Source organism: Staurois parvus, unplaced genomic scaffold, assembly GCF_062004578.1.
Source record: "Staurois parvus isolate SC_StPar_1 unplaced genomic scaffold, SC_StPar_1.0 ptg000168l, whole genome shotgun sequence".
NCBI classification, from domain to species: domain Eukaryota; kingdom Metazoa; phylum Chordata; class Amphibia; order Anura; family Ranidae; genus Staurois; species Staurois parvus.
Window position 1 is genome coordinate 2,628,449 of NW_028317964.1, and position 26,969 is coordinate 2,655,417.

General features: G+C 42.2%; 1 protein-coding gene across 1 annotated transcript in view; it reads left to right on the forward strand.

The window, feature by feature from the left end:
- The window catches only part of IL16 (interleukin 16), a 180,611-nt gene that overhangs the window by 67,224 nt on the left and 86,418 nt on the right, over positions 1-26,969 (forward strand). The window contains exons 3-4 of the mRNA XM_089676405.1: positions 9,779-10,159; positions 17,909-18,011. Of these exons, the coding sequence (XP_089532531.1) occupies positions 9,821-10,159; positions 17,909-18,011 (442 nt within the window). The 5' untranslated portion in view covers positions 9,779-9,820. The remainder of the gene's footprint in view (positions 1-9,778; positions 10,160-17,908; positions 18,012-26,969) is intronic.

Consider the following 26,969-nt stretch of genomic DNA (forward strand, 5'->3'; position numbering starts at 1 on the left):
TTTCTACATTTATGCCGCCATTGGCATATAAAATACAACAGCAACATAGTGGTTGGCTTTTATTTAAATTAACATCACAATCGTAGGAAGCAGACACAATTCTTTGTGTCTGAATACATAAAATATTTACAATTACATTGAATTTAGCATTACCCTATAAATGAACCCTTTAAGCTGATCATATTATCTACTGAGGAACATATAATTTTTGGTTAGTAACACAAAAAACACTCTAAGTTGTCGGCTAAGGCAGTAAACATATGGACATGTACATTGGCCTGAACATTGCATGCAACTTGTAAGTCACACTAGGCAGTCACTTCCTTGGATTCCCTGGAACAAGTGATAACATCATGGTCCAAACAGTGGTATAAATGACACAGGGGTTGGGTGTTTCTTCCTTCTAGGTTATGTGGGGACACATGCTAACATTACAGGGAAAGTGCCAAATAAAATCCATTTCATAAAATGGATTATGCTGATTTTTTTTTTTTCATTTTAAATGAAATTCAACTCCACCTCACAATGTAAAACTGACAGACACAGAAAAATTACCAGGAGGTTTAGAAAAACAGATAATATTTTCCTAGCCCTTAAAAACAGGCGTTAATGCATGAGAACAGATTTCTGACCTCTGAAGAGGTAAAGCTTAGCGAGAAAGAGTGGTTTTGCCAATTTATGGGTGTATTTTGTTGGGTCTGAGTAGAGCATGGTATGGTTTAAACATCCTGATTTTAGGTTTCTACAAGGTTGTTAGGTACATGAAATTGCTCGCTAGCATTTGTAGAATTTGGGAAAGGGTGATTTTGATTGCTTCCTCAAATTATGACTTGAGTCATAGCTAGTAGTAATTAGTCACTCTCAAGTTGATTTGGTTTGTAATGTTGAAAACATTTCTTCAATGGCTTGAACAACTTTCTTGGATATAATGAGTGTGAAGAATATACCATACCATGGATTCATTTAAGGTAGATGCTTCTTGTCCAAAAATATGACAGATGTGAAAGTATGTGAAACCACCTTGTTGTAATTACATAATCCAATAAACGTGGTGCAATTACTTTTGGGACAGATGTCAAATGTTCAAGTTACCTGGCTAAAATCGGATGGCTGTTTTAGATTCATGTGGAATGTCCCTTTTCCTTAAAGTGTGGGAAGACTCTTGAGTCCTGACCTACAGATTTTGCCTTTCTATGTTGGGCCATCTATTTGTTGAGCAGTTGTTTTATTCGCCTTCCTCATTACACTGGACTGCATGTGTAGGCACGTGCAGTCTATATTCTCCACTGCAGGAGGCTCTCAATTCCAGCGGCAATGTAGATGGGAGAGTTGAAGGAAACTGGGTTTCTCTATGACTTCCTTGGTCACATGGGGCAGTGATCCGGTTGGATGCCCGTGTCCCATGTGACCCTGGTGGCTATCTTGAGTCAAGCAGTGTCTATTTAAGACTCTGACCCTGGGTTTTGGTGCACTTTATGTGAGCCGCTAGCATAGGGATAGGTTCCCCTTCCATTAGGGACAGGACTAGCTATAAGGAAAGGTTCCAGTGGAGTAGAAAGAGAGCAGGTTTACCTTTGTCTACCTTCTCAGGAAGCTTCCCATATTGGTCAGACTGGCCAGGCCGCACTCAGCTCTTTGTGACAGATGCTGTCAGCAACTCTGAGTCTTCAGACTGCTGTCTCTACACTGCATTATCAAAAGTGGTCCTGATTAGGTGTGTCTCCTTGCAGGGCCCAGTTGTACTGTTGAACGTCTTTGATAATATGTTGTTTTGGCCAAATCAGGACTCTGTGTGCTTACTGCCCAACACACCACGCAGCACCTACCCAACACATGTACAAAGTTATTTTGCTTGTGTTCAACTGTTGGGTCTTTGAGATTTACAAGCGTCTGACTCAGTTTGTTGCTGGGCTCAGAAAACAAAGGGAAGCAATGTTTGCTAAAATATAACCCTCCAGCCATATAGTTTGTGACGTTATCATTTGAGTCATAATTTGCCTTGCAGAAGTTAGAACTCAAGTGAAAATACTTTAGAAAATTGGGTAAGTAAATTCCTAAATAAAAGCATGGCTAAATGCAGTGCCCGTGACATGCACATACAACTATGAACACGTAAATTCACTATTTTATGTTTATATTAAAGAATACATTCACCTTTTAAAAAAAATTATAAATGTACATCTTTTTGCACGTAAAAAAAAATCTGCATTTATTTACTTATTTTATATTATGAGCCTGTAAAGCATTGCACCCTCAATCAGCAGATCATGGGTGCAATGTATGCTCCTGCAGACTGTCAGTGTAAGCTGTACTACGTACAGCACTCACCAACAACTACTCTAGTAGTTCATTGAAAACTACAAGCCATCATCCACAAAAGCTGTCGGTAGTTTTCCCATTCACAGAACCCTGTGAATGAATGAATGAGTGACAGTGAGTTTGGGAAGATCTAGTCAGGGAGAGGTTGCAGCAGTGGGAACATGTTACAAGTTCCAACCTATAAATGGGTGGAACATGTAATATGTTCCCAAAGGTGAACTTATCCTTTAAAGGAATGTATAAACTGTACATTCACATTAGTCCCTACCCCCAAGAGCTTACGATCTAAGGTCCCTATATCACATGCTTATATACACATACTGGGGTCAATTTAGAAAGGAACCAATTACTACCAGCATGGTTTTTAAAGTGTGGAAGGTAACTGGAGTACTCAGAGAAAACCCACACAAGCACAGGGAGAATATGCAAACAGTGTCCTGGCTGGGATTTAAATTGAGGACCCCAGGGCTGCTAAAGCCTTGTACACACAGGCCAAATATTGGGTGGTATCGGCCGTTCAATACTGCAGCCAGTCTGACAGAAGCCAGCCGAACTTCTAGCTTCTGACAGAAGGGCATGATTGAAAAAGGTCTGCTGATCGACATCCGAGAGTGCTGACCTTTGTGTTCTGATGGGGGGCGCTCCCCTTCCCTGTCAGAACACAATAGCTCAGCATTGAAATCGCTGTACTGACATTGGATTGTTAGTTCAGGATTTCCTCCAGAGCTCTTCAGTTTTTATTTTCGTTCAGCCCGCTGAATTGAACCAAAAAAAACGAATAGTGTGTACTAGGCTTAAGCAGAAGTGCTAACTATTAAACCAGTGGTCTCCAAACTGTGGCTTGGGGGACAAATGCAACCCTCTGCTTACCATTGTATGGCCTTTGGGGCACTATTTATCCCACTTATATGAGACACTATTCCTTCTACTGATACCAATAATGGGGTATAATTCCTGCCACTGACACAAACAATGGGACATTATTCCTTCCACTGATAAAGGACACTATTACTCCCACTGACACTAACAATGGGACATTATTCCTTCCATTGACACCAACAATGGGGCATAATTCCTTCCACTGATAAAACACATTATTCCTCCCACTGATACCAACAATGGGGCATAATTCCTTCCACTGATAAAACACATTATTCCTCCCACTGATACCAACAATGGGGCATAATTCCTTCCACTGATAAAACACATTATTCCTCCCACTGACACCAACAATGGGGCATAATTCCCGCCATTGACACCAATGATGGGGCATTGTTTACTCCCAGTGAAGCCTGAACATTTTCTACTCCCACTGCCAGCCCCCTAAAGTAGCAAGGACTGTAAACCGGTCCTTTTTTATTAAGTTTGGAGACCTCTGCATTAAACCTCTGTGCTGCTATAGGAAATCCATGTCCTCATGTTTGTGACAGCTTATTTCCAAGTGTACATCCATTCTTCTCATTGGAGCATGTAAGCATAGATGTTCTAATTAAAAAAAACTGTTAACTGTTTTTATGCTCCATAGTTTTCCTAATCATTGTACATTGTTCTGGTGCAGAGATATGTTAATATAGTGGTAAAAAGTATTATGGTTTCTAATTTTGAACAACTCAGTTTCAATCAGCTAAATACATTTCATGTGCATCAAAACAAATGGTATGCAAAGCCTTCCATTTGTATGCTCTACCACATCCTGAATAGGAAAGCCTGTGCCCTGCCAGCATAGTACAGAGAGGCTCCCTTGCACTCTGTGTGAAAGCAGAGATCTCACTCACTCACTGAAGAGTCCAACTTCCAGTCAGCGGGGGGCATGAGCTTTAGTTCTGACTCAGGAAGAGAAATGTCAGTCCTTTGAATTTAGCCTAGTAAATGAGGAGAAGCTGTGCTGACTTCAATCATTTAGTCATGTGTGCAAAAATCCTTTTAATGTTGGCTAGGATTAAACATCATATGATGTAGAGTAGTGGTCTCCATACTGTGGCCCGGGGTCCGGATGCTTGCTTTTATCCTGCCTTTGGGGCAATATTCTCCTCATTGTGAGCAACAGTTGGGGCATAGGTTCTGCCACTGCCACAAACGATGGGGCACTAGTCTTCTTACTAACACCAATGAAGCAACACTATTCCTCCCACTGACACCAATGATGGGACACTATTCCTCCCTCTGACACCAATGATGGGGCACTATTCCTCCCACTGACACCAATGATGGGACACTATTCCTCCCTCTGACACCAATGATGGGGCACTATTCCTCCCACTGACACCAATGATGGGGCACTATTCCTGACATTGATAACAACAAAGGAGCACTATTACTTTCCCTAATACTAATGATGAGGCACTATTCCTTCCGTTGATACCAACAAAGGGGCACTATTACTTTCTCTAATACCAATGATGGAACACTATTGCTCCCACTGGCACAAATGATGGGACACTATTCCTCCCACTGACACCAATGATGGGGCACTATTCCTCCCACTGACACCAATGATGGGACACTATTCCTCCCACTGACACCAATGATGGGACACTATTCCTCCCACTGATAGCAATGAAGTGTCCCAATTACTCCTAATACCAATAATGGGGCACTATTCCTCTCACTGACACCAACAATAGGGCATTATTCTTCCCATTGATACCAACAAAGTGGTGCTATTACTCCCCCTAACACCAATGATGGGTCATTGTTTACTCCCACTGATGCAAGGACAAAACATTCTTCTCCCACTGGCTACAGTCTGCTCCCCTCCGTAAAGTTTGAAGGATGTAATCTGGCTCTTTGTTTAGAAAGTTTGGAGACCACTGACTATGTAATGTAAAACACAGGGCATTTAATGCAGCAGCCAGTACTGTGTAATGTATAATATATCGTATAGACTGCAATGATTAAGAGCATGCAATGTACAACATAGCATATAGAGTGCAGTAGTCATGATTATGTAACGTACAACATATCTTATAGAGTGTAGGGGTCTAAATTATAAAACATACCACACACAGTATAGAGTGCAGTGGCCAGGATTACAGAAAATACAACATATTGTATACAGTGCAGCAGAGTGCAGTAGTAAAGAAAATGTATTTCACAGCACAGCTTGCAGAGGTTAGTGATCAAGATGAAGTTCCCTCTTATATTGGGGGTGACTGATCAGTACCGCCTATAATTTTGGTGGTCAATAGGGAGTTCCCCCATATGTTACTGCTACATAATCAGTGTTCCCTTAAATATTGGTGGTCAGTGTTGAGAATCCCTTACATTGGTGGTCAGTGGTCTTTACCCCCTTGAATACTGGTAGTCAGTGGTGAGTACACTCTTACATTAGTGGTCAATGGTTGCTTCATGCACGATGAATCGTTGGTCATCAATTTCGAATGCCTCTTTCTACAGTAGTAAGTGTCTTCTTACACAATAGTGTTAGTGGTGAGGCCCCTCTTTAGCTAGTGGCCAGTGGGAGTCGCAACGCTTTCTGTGAACAGCTGTAGATGTCACCCACTGTTGCCTTCTGTCTTTTGGGAGAGACTTTCAATAATAATCAATTGTAATATTCAGGTATCATTAAGCTGGTATGACATGCTTCTTCAAAGATGTCAATAGACCCAGGACCCTATGGGGTTGATTTACTAAAACTGGATAGAACAAAATCTGGTGCAGCTCTGAACAGAAACCAATCAGCTTCCAGGTTTTATTGTCAATGCTTAAGTGAACAAGCTGAAGTTAGAGCTGATTGGCTATCATGCACAGCTGCACCAAATTTTGCACTCTTTAGTTTTAGTAAGGGCCGGTACACACTATAGAAACGCAGTCCAGATGCGTTCCGGATATGTTTTTGCATGCACGTTTTTGGCGCATTTATGACGTGTTCCGTTGCATTCTTAATGCATTCCAGTTCATTTTTTCCCTCTCTTTTTCTTCAATTTAAATAGGAACAGTGCATCTTTAGTGTGTTCCAGTGCATTTTTTATGTGGTTTACCACAGTCCAGTACAGTTCTGTGCAGAAAAAATGCAGCCTGTTCTACTTTTTTTTCTCAAACCGGAACACACTGGAACTGCAAGTACGGATGTGAACTATGACATTGACAACCATATCACCGACTTTTTGTGCGTTTTGGATGCAGAAAAAAAGCTACTGAAATGCATGCTGTGTGAACGGGCTCTAAATCATCCCCAAGTAGGAGACCCTACTGTGGGTGCCCAAATCTATGTTTAATGCCTTTCACGATAATGCAGAGACATTTAACATGAACCCTTACTCCCGGTTCACATATATGCGGCCGTGCGGGCCGTGTTTTGCACGGGCAAGAGAGCCCATTCATTTGAATGGACTCCCGTGCCCATGACATGCAGGGAAGAAGTCCCTGCACTTCTTTGGAAAACGCAGCCTCGGTTCCCAGTATGGTTACGTTTTTCAGTGTGGGCGGCGTGCCATTAGAACTAATGGCACCCGCCTGCGGGTCTGCATTTCTGTGTGCGGGTGGTGCGGCTGCACAGATTTTTGTGCGGATCCGCAGCGGCACCACTCACACAGATGTGAACCTAGGGTTAAACAGGTGCACCCAAGGGTGGGTTTACCATTACACATGAGAGACAGAACAGTCGTTTTTCCCTAGATAGTTTTTCCAATCATCAGTAGAAATACAGAACCCTGTTTATAAGTTTATTACCACATTATCACAATAATCTAAACAAAGTTAGAACCAATAAATTAACAAAATGTTTTCATAAAAAAAGATAGTTCTAGCAGAAGAATACAATAGTGAAAAAGCACGGCACTGAATCACTTATACTTATTTTTTGGTTCTATAAGAGTGTTCTTGTGGACACCAAACATTTTGTACCTACAGGTTTTAATGATTGAAGTCTAATTCTACATCGTGTTCTGTGGTACTGACCAGGGGCGGACTGACAACTCATGGGGCCCCCGGGCAATAGGGGATCATGGGGCCCCTGTGTCCTTGCCCAAACTCAAAAAAGCCTATGAGAAAGGTACCAGGGGTATCTCATGGGGCCCCCTACTGACCCCAGGTCCTCGGGCAGTGCCCGAGTTTCCAAATGGTCAGTCCGCCCCTGGTACTGACATTGGAGCTGATCTAAAATAGCCATTATGTCCCAAACTACAGCACTGCTTTGCTATAAAAATGTATCCTTTGCCATTATCAGTAAACCATTACCACGAGCATTAGTATGCCAGTGACCAATACCATTTATCAACAGCGTCACCTTATAGTCATATGAAAGGACAGGGCTGCTCCAGTAACCTAATTTCATCTACTTCTTACTCAGCAAAGCTCTAGTTTTTAATATCCCCACTGCACAGCACTACTAATATAATTAGATTCATGAAAAAAGCTGTTTGATTCTAAATCACAGAACATCCCATCTCTACATTCTGGAAAGCTATGTCAAAAATATTCCATTAATAGTTCCAGATCTATTTACATTACCCTTAAGTCTGCACAGAAAGCTATGATGTACATACTTTATATTAAAGTGATTGAAAACAGATGATACACAGAGATTAAACAAATCCTCCTTCATAAGTTGTGCCTGTTTATCTGCAGCCCTCTCTTCTCTACATCTATTCAAAGTGCAGAATTTACAAAGGTTCTCTCAGCTTTGAAAATCAGGGGGTGGAAAGCTGAAGTTACATCAGTGTGGTGAGCTCTGAAAGACGATTGGAGGGAACAGACACACACCCCTCCACACAGCTCACAGGAACAGAGCTGAGATTGTTAATCGCAGGATGTGTCCTCCACTGTCACCATTTTTCTCTTGGTGTCAGGAAAACTCATCAGAAGTGACTCACGCTGATAGCAGTGGAATGAGACAGCAGATACAAATGACAGTTAGTGCTCTGGATAGAGACAGGCATGCACTATAGAGGGATATGCTTTATTTATATTTCAGAGGTTTACAACAACTTTAAACATGATGTATCATAAGTCCTCATGCACACGGGACGTTTTTACAGCAGCTGTTTTGGCTTTTGGCATTTTTTTCTACATCCAGTAAACTCCCCAGCATGTTATCCTTTGTGTCCATGCACACATAGGCTGTAATCAGCATTTTTTGGCAGGGACAATTTTTTGGCTGGAATTAAAAAAAAAACACAGAACTAGTGGGTTTCTAGAGGAATTTTTTAGCTGTAAAAATGCTCTAATGCTGAAAAACGTGATAAAACGAGGCAAACCGGCGTTTTTGGATTTTTTTTGAGCAAAAAAAATTGGGGGGGGGGGTAAAAAAACGCAAATGCAGAAAACCATGGAAAAATGCGGAAAACCGCGTCAAAACATGGCTAAATGCTAATGCAAAGACACTAAAAATTGCTGACAAACTTGTGTTTGTAACTTGACTTTACACAGCGAACTCTACCAGCGTTATTAAAACACCCCGTGTGCATGGAGCCTTAAGCAGCAGTTTAGAATGCTTGACCCTTTTTTTTATATTTTTTGTTCTCCTCTATAAGCCCGGGTTCACACTGATGCAGTACGTAATTTACAGCGTTTTCTGTGCGAATTCAACATCATTATTGCACCCCGTTCATGCGAACTGCTGCGGGTGTGTATGTTAAGTTAACAACACCCCGAAATTGGTCTGCAAAAGGCGGTGCAATGTGCAGAATCGGATCATATAGGTGTGAATACCCATGCGATCCAATTCTAGTGCGGACCAAAAAAAGGGTCCTGCGCCTGTTTGGTATGGGTGCAGTGCAATTAGAGCCATACAAAATGTATGGCTCCAATCGCACAGCACACAAATTGCATCTGATTTGCACAGGAATGCGGTGCGGTTCCTGTGCGAATCACATGTGATGTACCGCACCACATATATGTGAACCCGGGCTTATAGTTTTTATTTTTGTTTTAGGATGGGAAGCCCATTACCCCTCCTCCCATGCACCTTCTAAAAACATTCATTGGTATTTGGGAATGATAAATGCTATTTGGAATATTTTTGCAGAACTCTCTTCCTTATGATGTGTAGAAATGTTGCTATTTTAATGACATTCTGTAAACCGAGCTTTGGCAGTAATAAATGGAAATTGCTTCTTAAAAAGTAGGCATTTTCCACAGTATTCCTGTAATTTAAATACGGAAAACATGTCAAAGATGTTTTTTTCTTTTACTAGAGGAACAACTGTAATTCCAGTTCAGGGTTCTTCATAGATCGTAAAATCTGTCATCTGATATATTCAATAGCCCTGCACTTCTGAACTGAAAGTTCAGTTTGGGGTAATTGGATTTGCAACTAACTAATTGGGCATAACATTACTATAGAGACTATGACACGGAGAAGCATTGACCATTAAGGAATGATGCCTGATCATGAGTGAACATGTGCTGTTAGTAGAGCAATTATGAAATGCCTTATGAAACAATTATTGTGACTTCTTGTCTTCGATATGTTGCCATCCAACTCAGTGCTACAATATGATTTCCATTGCATTTCCAGAAAAAATGTTACATTCCTGGTGATGTAGGAAGACATCCTGACATGCCAAACAAATATGGTTGCGAGAGAGGGAGCATTAAGTCCTCTCTGAAGATGGACAGGCAGAACAGCACAGGGAAAAAAATCAAGAAAGGCAAAAACTTCCGTTCCATATCCAAGTCACTTATTCTGTGCAACACTAAGAACAGTGATGATGGGTCAAGCCTGGAGGAGAAATACTCAGAAATCACTGAGATACCACGATGCAGTGTACAAGATTGGGAATCACCTTTTTGTGGCATCCCACAAACCGATAACATGATACCAGAGCCTACAAGTAAGAAAATGATCCTATCAAGAAGCACCTCTAATGACAAAAGTGTGAACAAGTCATCTCTTAAGGTAAATTTCAGTTTAAATTAAAAACGTAGCTGGGATTTCAGCATTCAAAGATTTGCATATTGATCACAAGTAGTAATTAAAGCAAGCCCTCATTGACCCTTATTACTGCAGATGTTGTGGAGCAATTCATCCTCAAACACAATAAAGGCAGGGAAGTTGGTCAAGTCTCAGCACTTTATTCTCTCCCTTCTTCCTGTGCACTTGCTTTGTGTTTAATTTAACCACTTGCCCTCCAGAGGATTTACCCCCCTTCCTGACCAGGCCATTTTTTGCGATATGGCACTGCATTACTTTAACTGACAATTGTGCGGTCATGCAACACTGCACCCAAATGAAATTTATGTCCTTTATTCCCCCACAAATAGAGCTTTCTTTCAGTGGTATTTGATCACCTCTGCGGTTTTATTTTTTTGCGCTATAAACAAAAAAAGACCGTCAATTTTGAAAAAAAAACCTTTTTTTTATATTTTGCTATAAAACATATCCAGTAAACAAATTTAAAAAAATCTAATTTCATCATAAATTTAGGCCAAAATGTATTCTGCGACATGTCTTTGCTAAAAATATCCCAATGCATGTAAATTAATTGATTTACATGAAAGTTATAGCGTCTACAAATGGCGGTATATATACTGGAATTGTTTTAATTTTTTATACTAGTAATGGCGGCGATCAGCAACTTATAGCGGGACTGCGGTGGGTGTTCTGACACTGGGGGGGAACTAACTGCCACTGACATCCCCAGTGACATAATACAGTGATCAGTGCTAATAAAAAGCATTGACACTGTACTAATGACACTGGGCAGGAAAGGGTTAACATCTACGGTGATCAAAGGGTTAACTGTGTGCTGTGTGCTGTTTTACATAGTGTACTGTATGTGTTTTACTAGGAAAACATGCTGCTTTGTATTGCTCTGCTATGCAGAGCAATACAAAGCAGAATGGCGGTGCTGACAGGGGGGGAGATCTGTGTTGATTACAAAGAGACCTCTCCCCTGTCACTGTTCCTCGGCGATTGCCGGGTGCTGGTGGTGTCTCCGTCCGGGACCCAGTGATCGACATTTGTAGCCGCCAATGGTGGCACAGGAAGGGCGGCGTACATGCGCACGTGCGTGCCCCCTACCCGGAGATGCAAAATCACATATATATACGTGATTTTGCACAGCCCTGCTGCCCTGTAGCTGTGGTTCTGCTATAGGGCGGCGGGGAACCGGTTAAAGATCAGAAGGCTACCAAGTCACTGCTGGAAGGGCAGAAATGAATGAACTGACCTGAAGTGCAATTGAAAGTACCTTTTACTGTAGATTTTGAGTTTGATTACTCCACAGTGTCTGCAGTTACAAAGTTCAGTAATCCTGTATTCTAAAACTACTTTACTACTATTTCTTAAAACTATTCTAAAACTATTCTTTACTACTTGTTAGGAATACATAAATATTTAAATGTACATAAGCCTTGCTATCCTTATAAGCTACCAGTATTAATGGGTCTTTATGTAGTGCATGCCATGTACTTACCTAGTAGACCAGTGTAAACAGAAATAAAAAACTGAAAATGCTATGAGTATGTAAGTCCAGTGTCTAACATGCATGTTGAGCTATGTAACCAGCAATACTTACTCCTGCATCATCATGTACAATGCAGAACCAGCAGTGACCGCTGGTCCTGCATTGTATTTAAAGATGTTCACGGAAGGGGTGGCCACATGACTGGTCGGAGACCAGAAGGATGAGTGGCTTCAAGGGGACTGGTCATTCCAAACAGAACCAGTGGTGAGGAAGACTGGGGGATTGTGGAATTAGGTAAGTACTCCCCTATATTTCAACATATTCTAGTATTCAACAAGAAACATTCCCAAGCTTTGGAGAGATTTCCTGTCACTTTATGTTGTGTCTTTGGGACAGAAAATGAGGAAAAATCTGCCCAATAATACACAGACAGCTTTAGATATATTTCAAAATTCAAAACTCTGTGCACCTGCAAAATGGCAAAAAATGAAAGTACCCCAAATTATCAATAGGTGGCACTTTAAATATCCTTACAGCTCATCGCTTTAGAGTAAACCGTAAATGATGGCCCTAGAATTAATTATCTCAGTCTGACATTCATGGTGATATACAGTATAACACATGTATTACAATTGCTGTATATGTGTGCTCCCTATGTATGTGTTAGCATTTGTGGGTGTGTACAGAGGTTGCTTTTCATTTTTTGTTATTTTTATTCTTTTTTATATAAGTTTACCCTGCCCTCCAGTGCAGCTAATCAAGCACAGATTGTGCTTGATTAGCTGCTTTCCCTGCTACAGCAGGCGGGAAATGACAGCTCTGAAGCAGGAAACACATACAGTGAGAGTTTTTGGCTTCGTATCCAGCAGAGGAGAACGGGCAACAGATGTTGCAAACAAACTACCAGTACAAACCCCTAGGATCTGTTAGTATATAATACCAACCTGAATTCGGTTGAACCGGCCTGAATTTGCTGCAAAATTGCAATCATTAGCTGTTAATATTCACCACACTGTCACAATGTTTAAACTGACAGATGTCAAAGAATACAGGTGCTGGACTACAGAAACATGAGGGAGAGGTTTCCCTCTTTACAATCAGTTTACTTTCACTTTCTGTGATTATGGTGAATGTTTGTTGCACTATTCCCTCCTGTCAGCAGAGGGAGGAATATAGCCAGGAAAGCCTATGGACTTCTGTGCAGAACACGAAAGGATTATGGGAATTGTAGTCTGAAACATCAATCACAGAATTAAACTTATGGAGCTTTACAATACAGTTCCCATAGGACATTGAGGAGGAAGGGGAGAGGTGGAATAGCTTTTAACAGACTGCTCTAAGAACGTCTTCCTCTTGGCACTAAGGCTCCTTTCACATCTGGGCACTTTAAATCGCAGACAGAATCACCGTAATTCAGCTCTCAATCATAAAACTAAAATTACAAATTGCACAGCGAATATTTCAGATACCTTTCATTTTAATGGCACCTAAAAGCGCAGTGTGGTTTGACCATGATTGTTGCATTATAAATCGTGCTGCAAGCGTGGCAAACTCCTTCTCGCAAAGCTTGTCACTCAAAAAAAGCTACTGCTCCTTTTTGGCCAACAAGCTTTATGCGATGCAACAGATCAGCGCCATGTTTTTAGGTGCCCTTCAAATTAATTTGTCATTTTAGCAGAGCGTTTTGAAACCGTGGGCAGAATCGTGGCAATTCTGCCCATGGTTCAAACTGTCCAGGTGTGAACGGAGCCTGAGGGAAGCAATGCATAATGACCAGATTACAGAGAGGCCAGGTCAGCGGAGACACTAGAGACAGCACAGACCACAGTGATCGCATCTGCACAGTTGCCAGGGGGAGACCAGAGCATCCTCTCACCCGTTACTTCCTATTGCTGAATCTCCGGAGGCATACTGTGGAGAGACTGAGGGGGCTCCCTTTCCACAGCGAGAGTTCACAGCTGCACCACATGGGCTGCTGAGAGGGCTCACTACCCATTGTTCACACTAGAACTGAGTTAGTGGAGGCATTTATAGGTAAAGTCGATCCAGGGGATATCCGATTACCTCTCAGGGGATCAAGAAGGAATTTTTTTCCCCTGCTGGAGGAAATTGGATCGTGCTTTGCTGGGTTGTTTTGCCTTCCTCTGGATCAACTGTGGGTGTAAGATTATAACTTTTTTCTTTTTTTTTAATAGTTGATTTTAATGGACTTTTGTCTTTTTTCAGCCAGATCAACTATGTAACTATGACATTAAATAAATCTCAACTTTACTGTATCTCTTCACTGCATCTATACTGCACCTATACCGCACCCTTGCTGTATCTTTAAAGCACCTACTGTATACTGCATGCTGGTTTACTAAAACTGTCATTAATAGACCCCAGATGTCTCATTAAAGAGGACCTGTCACTACCTATTGATATCACAAGGGATGTTTACATTTCTTGTGATAACAATAGAAGGGATAAAAAAAAACTTAAACGTAGAGTGTAAAAATTAAAAAACTAAAATTAACAATACATTTTAATTTGTTTTAAAGTGCCCCCTGTCCCCTCTTACTTGGGTGTCAAGGCAAATGCGCTCGGTATGTAAACAGCGATTACTCACACATGAGAGGTGTCACCGCGAATCGCAGATTGAGAGCAATAATTGTTATCACCAGACCTGCTATGTAAATATAAAGTGGTGACCTGTAAAGGCTTTTAAAGCATTGCATATAGACTATATAATTTATGTAGTTTGTTACTGTTCCACGGCCATGCACAATTTTAAAGCAGGGCATTTACTCTGTGTAACATTATCTTTTGTAATTTACCAGGCAATTGGGTATTATATTGTGTTGTTGTGCATTAAAATTCGTTACAGTGTATTTTTTTCCCAAAAAATACTTTGAAAAACCACTGCGCAAATATCGCATGACATACAAGATTGCAACTCTCACTATACTATTCTTTAGGGCCTCTACTTTAAAAATATATTTAATGTTTTGGGGTTCTAATCAATTTTCTAGCAAAAAAATACTGATTTTTAAATGTAAACAAAAAGTGTCACAAAAAGGTCTGGTCTTCAAGTGGTTAACAAAATAAAATACTGTATATCAAAAATAGGCATGGCAGATATACAAATGTTAGTGTGTCACTGCCCAGGCCATAGAAGAAGGAGGCTGTTTTCATTAGATGCTATGGAAGCAGTTGAAATGCCAAGCAGGAATACAAGTGCTTAATTTTGTCTGATGCCTGCCCTTCCCCTCTTGCTCGGGAGAAAGACTCACAGGAAAAGGCAAACGAGGACCAAAAAGAGATTAAAATGAGTCTCTGACCAAAAGTGGCGACCCCAGAAATTCCAACTGTGTCCCACTTTCCCTCTGCCAGTGCCAATATTTTATCTGGTTTGCATTGAAGTCCCAGCTCATTTTTGTTTGACAGGGGTGGCCTTACAAGGAAAATAAGAATTAAAATGTGAATAAAGCATTTTAAGAAAATTATTATTATTATTATACAGGATTTATATAGCGCCAACAGTTTGCACATTACAGTTACAATACAATTTGGTACAAGAGGAAACAGAGGGCCTGGCTCGTTAGAGCTTACAATCTAGGAGGAAGGGTTGAGTGATACAAAACGTAATAGCTGTGGGAGGGATGAGCTGATGGAGGAAATAAATGGCAGTTTACTAGGTAGAAACAGGATAGACTTCTTTAAAGAGAAAGGTTTTCAGGGATTGTCTAAAGGTGGATAGATTAGGAGACAGTCGGACAGATTGGGGTAGGGATTGTAAATATGTACATAAAATGTTTATTTAAAAAAGTTATGGCAGCTGGGAATATGTTACTTCAGGGTTGACCTGTCCAAAAACTTTACACTAAATACAGGATGAGTTGGAATAATTTTTTTCTTGAGTGATGAAATCCTTTCTGTATTCTGCAACAATTTGCTTATCCCAACATGTTATGCCATTTATGCTCAACAACTGATCAAATTGAACAGACTACAGGAGTCCTATGCTTCTACAGCTTTCTGCAAACAAAACATACCTTTTTTGCCATCCCTGCCCATGTTTGCTTGGTCTGGACAGGAGTGGCTTTCCAAGGGAAAACAAGGAAAAAAATGATACATAGTTAGTCTGTCTGAAAAAAAGACAAAAGTCCATCCAGTTCAACCATCAAAAAAAAAAAGTTAAAATCCTATACCCACAGTCGTTCCAGAGGAAGGCAAAAAACCCCAGCAAAGCATGATCCAATTTGCTCGTGAATGGGAAAAAATTCCTTCCCGATCCCTCGAGAGGCAATCGGATATTCCCTGGATCAACTTTACCTATAAATGTTAGTATCCAGTTATATTCTGTGTATCTAAGAAAGAATCCAGGATTTTTTTAAAAGCAATCCACTGAGCTGGCCAGAACCAACTCTTGAGGGAGTCTATTCCACATTTTCACAGTTCTTACTGTGAAGAAACCTTTCCATGTTTGGAGATTGAATTGCTTTTCCTCCAGACGTAAAGAGTGTCCCCTTGTCCTCTGTGATGACCTCAGGGTGAATAGCTCTACACCGAGTTCACTATATGAACCGCTGATGTATTTATACATGTTGATCATATCCCCCCTTAATCTCCTCTTCTCAAGAGAGAATAAATTCAGTTCCTCTAATCTTTCCTCATAGCTGAGCTCCTCCATGCCTCTTATCAGTTTAGTTGCCCTTCTCTGTACTTTCTCCAGTTCCCCAATGTGCTTTTTGTGAATTGGTGCCCAAAACTGAACTGCATATTCCAGATGAGGTCTTACTAATGATTTGTACAGGGGTGAAATAATATATCTCTCTCTGGAGTCTAAAAAAATGTTTATAATAACATAGCAAAAAAAAAAAAATTACGATGGACGGGAATATGTGTGGGAAAGAAAATGCCTGTTACTTGTAGCAAAAGTCTGTGACCAACTGTCTGAGGGCAGGTTAAAAATGGGGGCTTGATGTTGTTGCTGTGGCTCCAAATGGCACCCTGATTTTGTGGGTGTGGTTGAGCATGGACATGGCCAGTAGGGTATCCCTGGATTTAGGTTTGAAAATCTGGAAACCATAGGGTGGAGGGGAAGGAGTAGGAAGAGATGAAGAAGGAAAAGGAGGAGTAGTTCACATTACCGGATACCTCTCTCTCTCTCTATATATATATATTTTTTTTATACAACTGGCTGCTGAGTGAACTATGAAGAATTGCAGATGTGTCTGGCCTCTGCAAATGTACTTGGAAATGTAAAGACCTTACTGGAACCAATCTCATCAAGTCCAGCACCCGGTATGGCATCACTCCTCGGAGCAAGCTCAGTACACGTTTCGAGGTATCTATTTCTTTAGCAGCTGATGCTTTGCTGAGTGCAGCCTGGAAACTGCTTCCTCAGTTTACATTCACGCCCCTGGCCAGGGCTTGTGGATGTTTTATGGGCATTCAATCCCCAGCTTGGTAACTTCCAGGTATGTCTTGTCACATACCTTGTGAGTAGAAATTGGTCTATTTATAAAGCATTTTTATCAATAATACTACACTATGGTGGTTTGTGCGGTGTCTTTCCCTTCCCTTTTTTGACAATAGCTTTCCTATTAGCCTTGAATATAACTAGAATTGATTTTCAAGATTTGCCACTATGGATTTCAGTGGAATTCACTGCTAAGTTTGGGTTTTCGTGGATTTTAAGCAGGATTCAACAAACCCCCAACAAATGGAACCCTGTGCAGATTCACCTAATCCCAATTTATAAATAATTTTTGATACATTGATAGGATACAGTAATTCGGAAAGAACATCACTTAATCCTGAAGACATAGGTGCATGCAATCAATCACTGGTGCGATAAAACCTTTTTACGTTTGTAACTTACAATGAAGTAAACACATTTTTGTCATGGATATGATTGTCATGAATACTTTTCTTTTGCTACGTGGAAAACAGTAATGTTTGTTGAGCTGGATCTATATACAGCAACTGTTTTCTATAACTGTGCTACAGGCTGCCAACACTTTATCACATTTGGCACGTGGTTTCTTTCATGGTCCCAACTTGGATTTCAGAGACCTTTGTCTACAAAACTGCTGTATACAGATTAGCCATGACAAACAGCCTTAACCCTTTCCAGGTGGAAAATATTTTGCTGCTGCTCAAAATATTCACATGTATTCCTTATTCATAGTCCTTTGATTATGAAGAAAATAGCTAATTAAAAATAAGAAATATTATGCTATTCCATTTTACAGGAAGCAGCTCTGAATGCATTTGTAGAAAGTCAAGCTAAACTGGAAAACCATTCCCTACTACAAATGAAGGTTCCATGTGTGAGGACGAGGAGCAACTCAACAAGTATGTTTTTCCTTCTTATATTACTTACTAAGAAAAGCAACAAATAGGTTTAAATTATTCTAGTGTAATGGCCTTAGGCTGCTAGGTTGAATTTAGGGTTTTTTTTTTGCTTCACTGCAGTAAGTGGAGCAGTGGCTTATTGTGTTTGATTGGTCAGAGTTTGCAGGCTGGATGTTTGATTTCTCTGACCTGCTTCTGGAAGAAGTCTTCAGAATATAGGTCATTGAAAGTCATATGACCAGCATAAATACTTATCATGCTTCAGCCAATCCCTGGAAGAAGGCATCCAGAAGGTGTCTTGGGAGGTGATAAATGTTTGGGAGGCCTTTCCAGGTTTTTTTTAACCTCTCTAGGTAGGGTTTCAATTTTTCTGAGTCTGCAGCCCGGAGAGATAACTAGTGAGACAAGAAATTGCAGCCTGGGCTTCAGCAGGAGCTAGGCTGGAAACCTGGAGGAGATTGCTAATGGACTTTTGCTGGAAGGCATTGCCCTAAAGTCTTGGTTTGTAGAAGGATCTGTTATCTCCCTCACCAATGATCTGCCTGTGGATGCTGGGTGGCAGACAGCTTCTGGAACATTGTGAGTATGACCTGACCTGGGACTGTAGTGTGCGCTGCTCGTGTAAGGATTTTCTACTGAGAAGTTTGTCCTCCCATTGATTGCTATTAACATTCTGGAGTAAACTGTGACCCTAAAATCCTGTTCAAGTTCTTCACCAATAAAATACAAAAAGATCCCCTAGAGCAGGAGTATTGAATTAAAATGCAAGGAGGTCCGGTCACTAAAGTTTTCTTCTGGCCAACGTCTGAATAGGGTGTACCCATCAGTGTGTCCCCTTACATTAGATGTCGCCATCAGAGTGCAACTTTACATCATGTATTCTCATCACATCACATGTGCCCATCAGGGTGCTCCTTTACATCAGTTGTCCCCATCAGAGTGCCCCTTTACATCAGGTATCCCCATCACAGTGCCACCTTATATCAGGTATTCCTGTCAGAGTGCCCCCTTGCACTCAAAGTACCCCTTTCCATCATATTTCCCCATCAGAGTGCCCCTTTACATCATATTCCCCATAAGACTGTCCTTTTCCATCACATGTGCCCATAAGAGTGCCCCTTTTCACATAATGTGCCCATTTGTGCCCCCATAACATAAAAGTTGCCCGTCAGAGTGCCCTTTAACATAAAATGGGCCCGTCAGAGTGCCAAACCCCCACTATTTGCTGTAACCATCAGAGTGCACCTTAACATTCAATGTGCCCATCAGAGTGCACCTTAAAAAAAATGTGCCCATCAGAGTGTCCCTGTAAGATAGTGGTTCTTAACCTTTTTGGAGGTACTGAACCCCACAAGTTTCATATGCGCATTCACCGAACCCTTCTTAATTGGAAAAATAAAATATGATTTTTAAAATTCAAAACATAGGTATATATTTATACATAGGTGCACAAAATGAACAAAACCATTAAGAACAAAGAACAAAACCATTAAAACATGATTTTCACACAAAAACAAAATAATGAATATTTACCGCAAATCAGTGTGACTTCTGCTGTTGTCTTTCAGAGGCCAGTTCAGAAATGCACGGCATTACCTTGGCAAGTGCCACTCTCATGTCATTTTCGCAACAAAGTCTGTTCCTTTTCTTCGTCTTTATGTCCAGCATCCTCGAAAAGGATTGCTCGCAAAGATATGTTGTAACAAACGGTATGAAAATTCATCCCCCATAGTAATTCATCCCCCATATAGTAATTCATCCCCCATATAGTAATTCATCCCCCATAGTAATTCATCCCCCATATAGTAATTCATCCCCCATATAGTAATTCATCCCCCATAGTAATTCATCCCTCATAGTAATTCATCCCCCATAGTAATTCATCCCCCATATACAGTTGCAAGAAAAAGTATGTGAACCCCTTGGGATTACGTGGAGTTTTGCATGAATTGGGCATAAAATGTGCTCTGAACGTCATCTAAGTCACAACAATAGAAGAACACAGTCTGCTGAACATAATACTACACAAACATTAGATATTGCCATGGTTTAATTGCACATAACATGTAAACATTCACAGTGCAGGGAGGAAAAAGTATGTGAGGCCCTAGCTTAATGACTTCTTCCAGAGCTAATTGGAGCCAGTAGTGAGCCAACCTTGACTCCAATCAGTGTGATGATATTGGATGTGTTGCTGACAGCTGTCCTGCCCTTAAAAAACACACACCTGTTTTGGGTTTACTGGTTTCAAGAAGCACTGTCTGATGTGAACCATGCCTCGCAGAAAAGAGCTCTCAGAAGACCTACGATCAAGAATTGTTGACTTGCATGAAGCTGGAAAGGGTTACAAAAGTATCTCCAAAAGCCTTGATGTTCATGTGTCCACGGTAAGACAGACTGTCTACAAATGGAGAAAGTTTAGCACTGTTGCTACTCTCCCTAGGCGAGGTCGTCCTGTAAAAATGACTGCAAGAGCACAGTGCAAAATGCTGCATGAGGTAAAGAAGAATCCCAGAGTGTCAGCTAAAGACCTACAGAAATCTCTGGCACATGCTAACATTTTTGTTGACACATCTACAAAAGGAAAACATTAAACAAGAATGGAGAACATAGGAGGACACCACGGAGGAAACCATTGCTGTCCAAAAAGAATATTGCAGCACGTTTGAAGTTTGCAAAAGAGCACCTGGATGTTCCACAGCACTACTGGCAAAATATACTGTGGACAGATGAAACCAAGATTGAGTTGTTTGGGAAGAACACACAACACTATGTGTGGAGAAAAAAAGGCACAGCACACCAACATCAAAACCTCATCCCCACTGTAAAACATGGCGAAGGGAGCATCATGGTTTGGGGCTGCTTTGCTGCCTCAGGGCCTGGGCGGATTGTTGTCATTGATGGGAAAATGAATTCCAGAGTTTATCAAGACATTTTGCAGGAAAACGTACGACCATCTGTCCGCCAACTGAAGCTCTGCAGAGGATGGGCGATGCAACAGGACAATGACCCAAAGCATACAAGTAATTCAACAAAACAATGACTGCAACAGCACAGAATACGCCTTCTGGAGTGGCCCAGTCAGAGTCCTTACCTCAACCCGATTGAAATGCTGTGGCATGACCTTAAAAAAGCGATTCACACCAGACATCCCAAGAATATTGCTACACTGAAACAATTTTTTGAAGAGGAGTGGTCCAAAATTACTCCAGATCGTTGTGCAGGTCTGATCTGCAACTACAGGAAACGTTTGGTTGAGGTTATTGCTGCCAAAGGAGGGTCAACCAGTTATTAAGTCCAAAGGTTCACATACTTTTTCCTCCCTGCACTGTGAATGTTTACATGTTATGTGCAATTAAACAATGGCAACATCTAATGTTTGTGTAGTATTATGTTCAGCAGACTATGTTCTTCTATTGTTGTGACTTAGATGACGTTCAGAGCACATTTTATGCCCAATTCATGCAAAACTCTACGTAATCCCAAGGGGTTCACATACTTTTTCTTGCAACTGTAGTAATTCATCCCCCATAGTAATTCATCCCCCCATATAGTAATTCATCCCCCATATAGTAATTCATCCCCCCTATAGTAATTCCTTCCCCATATAGTAATTCATCCCCCATATAGTAATTCATCCCCCATAGTAATTCATCCCCCATATAGTAATTCATCCCCCATAGTAATACATCCCCCATATAGTAATTCATCCCCCATATAGTAATACATCCCCCATATAGTAATACATCCCCCATATAGTAATTCATCCCCCATATAGTAATTCATCCCCCATATAGTAATTCATCCCCCATAGTAATACATCCCCCATATAGTAATTCATCCCCCATATAGTAATTCATCCCCCATATAGTAATACATCCCCCATATAGTAATACATCCCCTATATAGTAATTCATCCCCCATATAGTAATTCATCCCCCCTATAGTAATTCATTCCCCATATTAATTCATCCCCCATATTAAGTCCCCAAGTCCCCCCTGTGTCAATTCACTTACCTTTGCTCCGCGCGTTCCTCTCGCTGTATTCCCGCGCCGTTCCGGTCTTCAGGGCGGACTGTGAGAGGAGCCTAGCTCCTCTCACGTTCGTCACGCTGCCCCGCCTACACACATCCTGACAGCCAATCACTGACTATCAGGATGTGAGTGGCAGCGAGACTGGCCAATCATTGCATTTGAGTCCCTGCCGCCCGAGAGGAGGGAGGGGAGCGGGCGCCCGGCACACAAGAGCCGCGGCTTGCCGACCACTGGGCATGTCATCACAAATCATATGAGTCGGGTGTGGGTCACCTCCGCCGAACCCCCGAGACTGACTCACCGAACCCCTGGGGTTTGATCGAACCCAGGTTAAGAACCACTGCTGTAAGACTACATCCTACCTTGAGGGCAGACAGGAGCTGTTCCGGGATCCTTGCTGAAGGATGCTTGTGTACAGGCAGGGAGCTGGAGAGACAGTGAGCTGCAAGGGGCGGGGCACACACGTGATGTCATGTTCCCATGAAGACCACCATGCTCAGCAGCGGACCAGTCATTGCGGGCTGGCGGTCCATCAGGGAGCTCTGTTGGGGCTGTTCTCGAACCATGGTCCCCCATTTAGTAACCGCTGCCCTAGACTGAGCCATTTTTGTCATTGTGCATGAGACTGAGCTTGTGACTGTACTACTGTGGGAGGCCTGGGCATATTCTCAGCAGCTCCATTGGGGGTAAGCACTGCACAAGTGTCTCAAATAAGAAATAGGTGCATTGTGCTGTAGCAGTAAATGAAAGGCAAGCATATACTGGACAGTGACATTATGAGATTAAAGCCTAAAGCTGGCTATAGATGGTTCAAATCTCGGCCGGTCCAGTTGGGACTGGCCAAGATTCTAACCATCTATGGGCAGAACGAGAGTAACCAATTAAATTGTTGTGCAACTTGGGTACAACCAGCCTGTTGGATTTTACATGCGATTATTGTGAGTGGCTATTGTTATTCCTCCCCCCCTCTGGGATAACACAATAGCTCTGTGGGAGGGACTCCCCTGTCAACACTGACAGTGTTGATGGGAGAACCCAGCGATATTGCAGGCAATAAAATCGCATCATCTATGGCCAGGTTAAGTTTACTTAAAAAAAAAGAAACAGCAAATGGGACATCACTATCAGTTGGGGATGTGGGCCTTGTGCTGCTCTGTCCTGGTTTAGCAGAAATCTTCCTCCTCTGATATCACTCACCCCCGCTGCCGTAATCTTCTGGTGTGATGGGTGTCCTTCTCTGCCCAGTTCCTCCATTCATAGAAGCCATACTATAGTATATATGAGAGAAACGTGATCTGTAAATGGAGGAGGGGCAGCTGATTGAAAGGTCTGTCCCCTCCCATTCATATATCATTTTTCATTCTCCAGTAGAAATTTTAATGAAAATGGCTCAATCTGTTTTATTGGCTCCATCATTTCATCTGGCTGGGCTGCCAGTAGCTTCCCAAATTATTCTGCACAATTTTGTGCTTTTCATTGACTTCCTAGAACTTTCAATTCACAAATTTTGAGTTTCAGAGGTTCACACATTTTTAACAAGTTAGCACAGACTGCAACTGATGGAAATATTCAGAAGTTCACTTACCCCTAAATAGAAATTACTGGGCATGAGGAATCTGGTGATTTTTACATTAACACTTAACGGAGTGTACAAAAATGACTCTTTTTATGGGCTACCTGACCTTCACACCCCAGTGACCCATTGAATGCTATCAGCAGTATACTAAAGCACAACAATAGAGATTTTAATAGTGGATAAAGACTTGTAATGTCACCTATACCTCTTATTAGGCAGGCGAGAATGTATCTTAAATGCATCTTTTGACTTTCTCCTAGCCTGGTAGGGCAGCAGTTCTTCTGATTTAATTCCACAGACTTTATATTTGTAGCATCCTCCTAGTGTAGATGGCTAGGCAAATTTGGCTTTTGGCTCCTTTGTAATCAAAGAAGTTTAGCCTTTTTATAGGGTTCAGAGATCCAGTCCTGAGAGGTGCCATCTCACTCACTGGGTTGTGTCCCAAGGTAGCTGGAAGGAGGCAGATGTCCTGGGGACTTGTGAGTAGTGACTTAAAGTTGGTCCCTGAGACTGAGTGCTGGATGCTGCACTGGGTACTAAGGTTGAGCATTGGCACAGGGTAATTAAATGCCTTGGACTGTTCACTATTTGCTATTAATTCTACTCCTAGATAGACTGTCTTCTGATTGCTAACTTGTAGGCAGATACAGTTAGCTACTTTTCCACTCAGAGGCTCTATACAAGAATAGCTTCTGGTGACACCAGGTGCTAGGCCCCTTTTAGGTAGAACTCTCCCACAGTGATGTCCTGGGAGAGTCAGCACCCACATATAAGTTAGTTGGGGAGGGGCACAGTCTCACTTGTCACATGGGAGCTAAATAACCCACACCTATGAGGATGTAGCCTGCACACTTTGGCCCTGGACAGGGCAGGAGGCCAGAAGAGTGGATCTGTACACAGGAGGTGCTGGACGTAGTCATTCTGTCTCTTATGGAGTTAGGGGGCTTGGGCGGATTGCAAAAGCCCTTTTAGGCTGGAGATCCCTGTTTGAGGCTGCTTCCCTGGACGGTTCCTGGGAGAGATGTACCAAGCAAGGAGTTGACTACAGAGAGCATAGTCCTGTGAATAGTAATGGCCTTGGACTTAGGAGAGACTGTAAGGAGATGGCTGCTAAAATGCTGCACATGCTTTCACTTGCGACTATTGCAGACCATCCACTAAATGTGATTGACTGTACTATGTTGAGTGACTCTGCGATGTGACTGTAATGTTGTTTCCTGACTACCACCAGTAAAGTGCAGCAAATCTGTTTCTTGACTTCTTGTAGACATTCCTTCCTTGGGATATAAAGGTCTATGGCTGGGAATGAGGTGTGGAGGCCTATGGCAAGGAATAGGGCACAAGATGGCAGAGGGTTCAGCCTCACCAGGAGGGACAGTGTTCTAGCAGGGCTGGAGCAGGGGTAGGGACTTTTTCTTTGGCACCAAATTCAGCCAACTATGAAGTCCCTCTTACAAACTACTGCTGAGTGTTTTTGGAGTATCCCATGCCAAGATTCTCATGCCCCAACCCCTCCCCTGTAATAAGTTCTATCAGCAAAAAAATACAAATAGACAACCCCTAGACTGTTAAATCGAGCAAGAGTGAAGGGACTGTTGCTTGGTTGGCTGGTGGCATCTGTGCTGCTTGGGAGAGAACCAGTTAAATTCAGCGGCCCTTGCAGGGTTGAGCTCTACATATTAATATACACCAGGGGAGGACTGACCATTTGGAAACTTGGGCACTGCCGGGTCAGTAGGGGGCCCCATGAGATGCCCCTGGTACCTTTTTCATAGGCTTTTTTGAGTTTGGGCAAGGACACAGGGGCCCCATGATCCCCTATTGCCCGGGGGGGCCCCATGAGTTGTCAGTCTGCCCCTGATATACACCCCACTCAGTGGCGTCCCGAGGTAGGTGCGGGGGTGCGTCCTGCATCGGGTGACACCTACCGCACGGAGTGACACCGGACCCGCTCCACGAAAAGATAAGTTGTAAAGCAAGTCGACGATCCCCGCAGGATGGATCAGATCTGCGGATTGGGGAGCATAATGGATCGGCCTCCGATCCATTATGCTCAATCCGCAGATCTGAACCATCCTGCGGGGATCGTCGGCATGCAACCTATATGGGGTGACACCGGACCCGCTCCACGAAAAGGTAAGTTGTAAAGAAAGCCGACGATCCCTGCAGGATTGATCAGATCTGTGGATTGGGGAGTATAATGGATCCGACTCCGATCCATTATGCTCAATCCGCAGATCCGAACCATCCTGTGGGGATCGTCAGCATACAACCTATATGGGGTGAAACCGGAGCCGCTCCACGAAAAGGTAAGTTGTAAAGAAAGCTAACGATCCCTGCAGGACGGATCGGATCTGCAGATTGGGGAGCATAATGGATCGGAGTCCGATCCATTATGCTCAATCCGCAGATCTGAACCATCCTGCGGGGATCGTTGGCATGCAACCTATACGGGGTGACACCGGTCCGCTCCACGAAAAGGTAAGTTGTAAAGAAAGCCGACGATCCCTGCAGGATTGATCAGATCTGTGGATTGGGGAGTATAATGGATCCGACTCCGATCCATTATGCTCAATCCACAGATCCGAACCATCCTGCCGGGATCGTCAGCATACAACCTATATGGCGTGAAACCGGAGCTGCTCCACGAAAAGGTAAGTTGTAAAGAAAGCTAACGATCCCTGCAGGATGGATCGGATCTGCAGATTGGGGAGCATAATGTAACGGAGTCCGATCCATTATGCTCAATCCGCAGATCCTATCCATTCTGCGGGGATCGTCGGAGGGAGTGTCACCAAGTGTTATCGCACCGGGTGACACCAACCCTAAGGACACCCTGACCCCACTAATATAGTCATAATATAGTCTGCCACAAATTCATTATAAATCACTGTGGAGGCTCCAGTGGGCGATTTACTGATCAGGCCCCAATGGCACGGAATTGAGAGGATTGCCTATGGAAAAAATCGACTTATCAGACATGTCCATTAATTCTTTTAAAGCTTCACCTGCTAAAAAACATAATGTACCTTATAAAGAGTTAGTTTTAGCATATTTGTATTGTTTGAAACATGTTATTAAAGATCTAAAGGCAAAACTTTTTTTTTTTTCACTTTGGAGGGCTATAGCCTCTTTATTTTGCCATTGATGCCCCATTATGGAGATCTCCTAGATTGTAAGCTCCAAGGAGCAGGGCCCTCAATTCCCTCTTGTATTGAACTGTATTGTTGCTGTATTGTCTCCCACTATATTGTAAAGCGCTGAGCAAACTGTTGGCGCTATATAAATCCTGTTTAATAATAATAATTTCCCTTCACTTCCTGTCCCATAGCCAAAAGAGGAAGCAA